At 28.4% G+C, this 8,506-nt stretch overlaps 1 protein-coding gene across 1 annotated transcript in view; it reads left to right on the top strand.

Moving 5' to 3' along the window:
* LOC106790111 (homeobox protein 5-like) overlaps positions 1–8,506 on the top strand; it is a 35,910-nt gene that overhangs the window by 21,963 nt on the left and 5,441 nt on the right. The window contains exon 3 of the mRNA XM_014754811.1: positions 4,564–5,214. Within this exon, the coding sequence (XP_014610297.1) occupies positions 4,564–5,214 (651 nt within the window). The remainder of the gene's footprint in view (positions 1–4,563; positions 5,215–8,506) is intronic.

Raw genomic sequence — 8,506 nt, 5'->3', positions numbered from 1 at the left:
ATTATAATTTAAAAAAATATATATATATATTTGATATATTTCGATCGTATTGATTGCGAGTAATCGATAATAATTTCGATAAAATACATTTTTGTAATAAATCAATAAGAAGGCCTTGTGTCAGGCCAATATCGTGACATTTAAAGAATCGATAGTATTATATCAAAAGTTGAAGCATTGGAAACAAGCTTTATCGATAAGATCGAAACTTTATAAAGAAAGAGGGAAATTTCTTTTTCTATCCAACACACAACGTCAAAGTTGCGTTACTCTAGGAAAAATGTCAGCCCAAGGTCAGCCACTTATCTAGCAACCGATAGAAAGCGTAAGTTGTTCCGTGTATCATGATGTAACGCTAGCGATTAGCGTAATTCTGTTTATTCATAGATACGAGACCACGCACGCGACATTGTTGGCATCACCCTACTAATGCACGAGAGCTTCTTCCATCATCGAATTATATTATTATATATACAGGGTGGACCAAATCAATGGGAAACACCTAAATATATTTTCTTTCTTTAGAATTATATTAAACAATTTCAAAGAAAAAAATTTATGCTATATTCAAGACGGTATTTATTGATAAACAAAATTTTTCCTAAACGTTGGTTTTTTTTTACGAGATTTCAAGGTCAATTTAGATTTTTTTTTTTCAACGGAATTATATATATATAAAGAAGAAATAATGTATATAAATTTATTATTAATAATAATAAATTATATATATAATTTATATACATTAATGTAATAATTACGTAATAATGTACGTAAATATATATATATAATTTATTATATAATTTATATACATTATTTCTTCTTTTTTTACAATAATAATTTATATACATTATTTCTTCTTTTTTTACAATAATAATTTATATACATTATTTGTTCTTTTTTTTCTTATTGCGTGATACATCTGTAATATTTAATTTTTGTATTTTTATATTAATTTCAAGCAGTTTTTTTTTCTTAAGAGGATTTACCCCTATTCATATACTAAACGTGGTCATCTTTGTTTGACTTTAATAATCATACGGAAATAAATTTTTTCAAACGTAATTATATCATTGATCGAGTATAGTACAGTTTACACGTTGTAGAAATAAAAAGAAATATTGTTAAATATATTTTAATTGTTATTCTGGGTATAATAGAAAATTGATATTAAATAATACCTATGAAAATGATTGATTTTTCAAGATTTGTCTAACCAACGAGATGGCTATTATTTCGTAATAATAATAATAATAATGATAATAAGAAGAAGAAGAAGAAAAAAAAATAATAATAATAATGAAAGGAAAGGAAAGGAAAGGAAAGGAAAGGAAAGGAAAATTTCAACGAGTATAAAATATTCTAGAAAAGCGATGGGATCAGCAGCTGAATATAACAAAGCCAGCAGTAACTAGCATTGTTCGTAGAAAAGTGGTTAGAGGCGATAAGTATGACGCCCGAGACAGTTAGATCAGTTTGCCTATCGATAATGTTCAACGTCCAGCACACGGACCTGTCGTTACGATCGGCAGAACGATCGGTTACGTGTTTATTCATGCTACGTTCTCTGGCATATGTCACTGTCACTTTCGTAGATTGTCCTTTGGTATATGCTTAATTTGTATATATGTAACACAAACGAAAAAACCAGTTTCGTCGAGTTTTCAATGATTTGTACGCGATCACGTTCAAGAAAAAAAAAATAAACAAATGAACAAAAATATTGAACATCATTTCTTCGGAAATTCTTCGTGTCAATATCGTTGACTTATTATCAGAAATAATGAAGCTTTTGAAACATAGATACTCAATTATTTTTCCTTAATCAARCTACAKTTTTATATTAGTTATTTATTTTTCGAATAAAAATACTTATACGAATAAGTACTTGTGTTAGATTCCGTTCTTGGTTCTAATAAATAGCATTTTTATAATTAAATTAATAATAATAGATTATTTTTAGTATAAAATAAATCAATAGCACGTTGAATGATTTCCGAATAACAMATAAAAATTATTCAATTGTGTTATATATATAACACAAACAAAAAACCAATTTTATCGAGTTTTCAATGATTTGCAAATTTAGGATGTACGCGATCTCGTTCGGGAAAAAAAAAACAAACAAATGAACAAAAATATTGAAAACCATTTCTTCGCAAATTCTTCGTGTCAATATCGTTTACTTATTATCAGAAATAATGAATCTTTTGAAACATAGATACTCAATTATTTTTCCTTAATCAAGCTACACTTTTATATTAGTTATTTATTTTTCGAATAAAAATACTTATACGAATATGTCGTTCTTGGTTCAAATAAATATCATTTTAATAATAATAATAATAATAATAATAGATTATTTTTATTATAAAATAAATGAATAGCACGTTGAATGATATCCGAATAACAAATAAATGAATCCTTCATCAACGTGGTTGGTCTTTTCTTTAGATCAGTATGAACAAGCATGTTTATTTTGAAATTGAAGTTTAGAAGAATTGCTTGTTTGAAACCGTCTACATATTAGACATATCGTACCGTTCATTATTACAAGGTGATTTATTTTTGAAATATGTTAAGCAAAAATCATGTTATCCATTGCTACGGAAGTACAGTGTCGTAGAAAAAAGGTTTGTTCCAATGTTCTTATCGCGTTAAAGCCGAAACCGTGTTATAAAATGGTATAACGAAAGAATATATTAAACGATATTCGAATTAGTAAATTAGTAAAAATTTAATTAACATGTTCGCAAACAAAAAACTTTCTAGCTAGGAGAAAAAAAGTGACAATCATTTTATTTTTAAATAAATTGTGATGTCCAAAATTTGATTAAACACATTCTATAAAGGCGAGTCAGATTATCATATATTAAAGAATCATTTAGTCATTACCTGTACAGGTATACTAATAAAAAAAATTTAATGTTACATATAAAATAAAATTCAAAATAAAAATGAACAATTCGAATGCTATAGCATTTACGTCATTCACATCACAATGAAAATGAATGCCATAGTAACGAAGCCTATATACAAGGAGGATGATCGCAGTGTTATAAATATGTCTACGATATACACAATGAGCGGATGATTTCTATTGCCACTAGAGAGCGCGTCGATTCACTTGATCTGATTTTTCAAATATGAAAAAAACTAACCTATAACTTAGGAAAAAAATAGATAAATAAGTCGACGAAGTAAATATAAAATGATAAACTAAAGAAAATGGAATAATTGGTTATGATATCACAAAGTCAAGAAAAAATAACAATAGTATGAAAAAAATGTCCTATATATCTGTAAAAAAAATTGTGAAATGGAATCAATTTATTTTTAACTCATAATTAGTATAAAAATGAATAATACTGCATGTCAAATGTAATTGCCAGTTACCTTAAGGGGTTACATGGGTTTGGGACTTTCATAAAAATTTTTATTTTTTTTATTTTTTTTTTTCAATTCTACAACTCATCTAAAATATTGTATTCAGTTTTGAAGTCGATAAGAGTAGTAGTTTTAAAGATAGAGCCCTGGGAAATTTCACTCTTTAATGACTCTTATACCAGCACTCAAATCTTTAAACGCGTTTTTCTCAAAACGCTTTTTCTAAAGTCGGTTGTCAAGATTTATCGAAAACTATTTAACCGATTTTGATGAAATTTGCTACACGTCTTCGTGATACTATTGACAAGGACTTGGACGAAGGATTTTCGTTTTTTTCATAAAATCAAATTTTAAGAAACCAAAATGTGGTGAAAATTGTAGCGAAATTTGAATGTTCTTGCTAAAAACGTTGCCAAAACTCCAAATTTTAATTTTTTTCTTTTTCCTTCGTCCAGTTTCTAGTTTTAAGTATTCACTAAAAGACCCTATTTTTTCAACAGAAAAACCCCCACCGTTTATAAGTTCTGCTGTCAACGCGAAAACACTTTTTTTCGGTGGGGTCACCGGAAATGACGTCGCAATGGCTGAGTTTAAAATATTTTTCAATCAAAAATTCAGAAAATGTTCTTTAAATATGTATCTTAAATACTATAAAAAGTTTGAATAAGAATTCCATTTTTTATATGGAAAAAAAAATTGTTGAAAATATGCTATTTTTCCCCGGTATAAACCCACGTAACCCCTTAAACAGTAAACCACAAAATCAACAATATAAAATAACCTGTTGAGCTATAAGAAAATAAATTCTAATCCTTGAATTAATCCTTAATTAAATTAAGTCTTCGTGAATAAAACAAAACATTAAATAGAGAACTATTTATTTCATTTGTTTATTTATAAAATCACACGTATTTAAATCTGAACTACCGAACACTAGCGCCGCCCTCGTGGAGAATAATCCTACTTGGTATTTAATTATTTTCAACAACACAAATTCGACGAAAATGCGTATTTTGATCTATACAGAGCTTCGTTGCTATATCATTCACGTCCGCGAACAAATTAAATAACAATAACAATAACAGTAAAGTAGAAAAAAAAATGAAAAGAGCAAACTTACCGACAGAGAGAGAGAGAGAGAGAGAGAGAAAATTGATGAAAATTTTGCTTGATGTTTAGAAGTTCCTGTTCTACGGTCTATTTTGGCGAGATAGGCACGGGCTCGGGGGTGGGAGATTTAACGGGGGTCGGGACTGGGAGTGCCGACGAGATTACCCCGACTCCAACCCCCGGCAACGGTAGCGGTAGTGGTAACAACGTCATCACCCCCAGAATAACGAACGGCACCATAATAACTAGCACCACTACAAGCATTACTATAACTACAACTGCAACCCTTAGTACTACTATTACTACTACCACCGATAGTACTACACCGGAAGAAGATATCGTTGGTACGACAACCGTTAATACAACAATCACATCCACGAAGAACAACAATAACAATAATAATAATAATAACAACAACAACAACAACAAGTCCAATATCGCAACTAGCACCACTACCCCTACCGATACCACCCCGCAAGTTGCAACGGGGGCTGAACCGCCCCGGCACATGGAGACATCCCCGACGATGGTTCCAGACCAGGCACCCGCCTCCGGACATCATTATCATAATCATTATCATCATCATCATCATCATCAACATCATCGTGGATCATCAAACAGTACGCCAACTCGTAACACCTCCAATAATTGTCCACCTAGTAGCACAGACACGTCCGAGGATTTTCTTCCTGTTTCCAAGAAGAGAAAACTTTCTTGCCAGTAAGTAATCTTATTATTATTATTATTATTATTGTTGTTAGTCCTTTTTTTTCTTCAATATTTATCGTAGATCGTTATCTATTAGATTGGTGCACGTGAAATGTCAGATTTTTAACACTAAATATACTTATTTCTACTAAAACCAATCATATTCACTGGTTTTTAAAATAATGAGCTTAATCAGGTAAAAATAGTAATAGCAAAAAATATATTTTTGTTACGAATATATATATAAAATTATTTAAAGTTCATCAAACTGATTCTTTAGTTATAGTTATAAAAATGATATCATTACGGAAAAAAAATGTTACACGCAGTAGGAATTTGAAATTGAAATTGCAAGTAATATCTAGTGTCAAATATTAACTTAAATCTAGTGTTAAATCTAATGTTAAATGAATATAGAAAACTATATATATTTTTGTTTGTTCAAAAATAACCTGTTTATTTATTCCAAATAAATTCTATTAGCTTCGATACACTTTTCCTAACGAGATTTGAATCCATAGATGCCTGTCTTCAAACAAAATTCTGAATCTTTTTTCAGAACTGTGATATGAAATTTTTCAGATTGTTCTTCATTTTCAAATTGTTTAGCCCGTAAAAACTATTCTAAATATTTACAAAAATGAAAGTTAATAAACGAAAGAGCCGGTGAATAATAGCTGGCTGCTACCAAATTTCATATTTTAATTCATTTGAAAAAATCGGGTTAATAATGATCAGAATACAGCTAATTTCATTCGGTTAGTTAATTATCTATTTTTTTCACCTTGTCAATTTCAGAAAGGTGTCACAATGATTTTGTATGGTCAACTTCATTCATTCTGATAGCAAGTTCCTTTGTAGATAAAGTTGAATTCTTTTTCACCAATTCTTTCAGAGCTTCATTTTACACAAACATTTTGGATCTTTCACAGGGTTCATTTCGTAGGGAAAATTCATCAGATCGAAATTTTTCGAACCAACGTTACACTTTTCGATCATTAACAATATTTTCCCTAAATCCCTCGTTTACATTGTGTGCAGCAACCTTTTGCAGCATTATTATCAAGTTTATACTAATATAAACAAAATTACACGAACATTGCTTCAATTCATTTTTTTTTATGGAATGGATAGTTGACATTTTTTCTATCTTCATGAAATTTTATCTATTTTCAAAATATGAATTTCCTAAATTTCTCAATCCCATGTAAAGTTTAAAAAAAAAAACTTTCTTTTTTATGCACCTCAGAAGTTTTGAGAGTTTTTCTCATCATAGGAGTATAGGTGTAAGCATGAAAAATTTACTTTCGTTAACGGTCGGGTCAGTTCGTGCATCTTCGTTGATTTACGTGGTTATTCGACTGAATTCGGTATAATTCGTTACTTTTAAATTTAATCCGTTACAAGTGCAATTAATGTACATGTATACAAACAAAAAATGTGATAATAACTGAAAATAATTATTAAATAATTTAAAAAAAAAAAATTATTTAGAGGTTATGTGAACGCGGGAAATATTTAACGCATGCGCACAGAACGTGAGCAAATCTCTCATCACGAGAATAAAGACTACCGAAAAGTTTACGAGAATGCTGATGGGTTAAAAAGATTACAAAATTGAACACTGCTTGAGAAAATCATTTTTTGTAGAAATGTGAGAGACAACAAACGTTAATATGTCAAGAAAATCCGACATTTCATATATATGCACACCAATTTAATATTTTAATACTCGTATTTATCTTATCGAATAACTTCATTTTACTTTATTTTACGTAAATAATCTTATAACGATCATGAGTTAGTATCTGTATATATATATATATATATATATATATATTACCGTGAAAGACCGAAATTGATGAATGTTGAAATTAAAATGGTCGCTTGTTGAATATTTAGATTTATTTTTATAAATTAATATTTTGAACATATACCAATAAAGCAGCCATGTTAATTTGAACATTCATCAATTTTAGTCTTCCACGATAAACATATACATTATACATATACATATATACACATATATACACATATATACACATATATAAACATATAATTTACATAACCCTCTGTGACTCGTTTTATATATGTTAAAACCAACAAATAATTATCATTAATCGCAAACTGACAATAATTTAAACATTTTCAAATATATTACATTTATTCCGAGATATTACTAGAGCAAAACTTGATAATCCTTAGAAAAATCTTCGATCGATTTCTTAATAGTTATTATTATTACAAAAAAAAGAAAAAAATACGCGAACGTCATATTAGAGAAAACAATTTATTTAAACAGAAAATATTCTTCATATCGAAATAAAACTTCAAGGTTATTCAAGATTATAACATTATACTCCGTCATACTGCGGTTAAAATGTTGTTACGCCGTTGTACGAAATAAAATTATAAGAAATCACGTCGTATTATACATAATTAATCTTTGAAAGGATTTTTTTATTTTTCTTCTAACATTTTTTTTTGTCAAGATCATTACAAAAATTACTTCGCGAGAATATACGTATTATAGATATAAAACAAATAATAATAATAAAAAAAAAAAGAAATTTATTCTTTTCCGCAAACTATTTCTTGATAACATAAAATAGCGTTTAGAAATAAATAGACAAAAACAAACAAAAAACTAAAAACGAAACAATTACGGAAGAGAACAAAATTACATAGCGATGAATATAACGATACACACACACACACACACACACAAAATGGTCAATTAAAATTAAATTTGATTTTTAAATTGCAAAAATTCTCGCATTTGATTATAAATAACACGTATCGTACAGAAGGAATCGTGTTATTTGAAAACAGTATTTGTAATATGTTTGACGCGTTATACCGAAGGATCTACTATATATATATATACATATATATTTATTAGTATAGAAATGTTACAGAAACCAAAGGGAAACCATGAAACGTTCGACACCTATCAAGTCTGGAATCTGGGACTTGCAAACACCATTCCCTCCTTTCTTCTTCCTTCCCTTGCGTCCTTACGATTTCCAGAAACTGCACTCTTGATGTTTCATCTTAAACCCTATACCATTGAAATTAATTGCTAATCAATCAATAAGAAATAGTTTAGTCAATATTTTGATTGAATGATATATACACGTGTCTTTTTCATTCAAAAATTAATTATTGTATTTGTTATTATTTAATTATTATATATACACCAAAATATTAATCTCTATATTTATTATTTGTTTCAAATTTAATTCAAAGACATAAATTAATCACAAAATTAAATTTCCAATGCACTCGTGTAAAATCATATTAG

Source organism: Polistes canadensis, unplaced genomic scaffold (genome assembly GCF_001313835.1).
Source record: "Polistes canadensis isolate GaletaPanama2010 unplaced genomic scaffold, ASM131383v1 scaffold_215, whole genome shotgun sequence".
NCBI classification, from domain to species: Eukaryota; Metazoa; Arthropoda; class Insecta; order Hymenoptera; family Vespidae; genus Polistes; species Polistes canadensis.
Note: the sequence above shows the minus strand (reverse complement) of the source record. Positions and strands in the feature narration are given on the sequence as shown.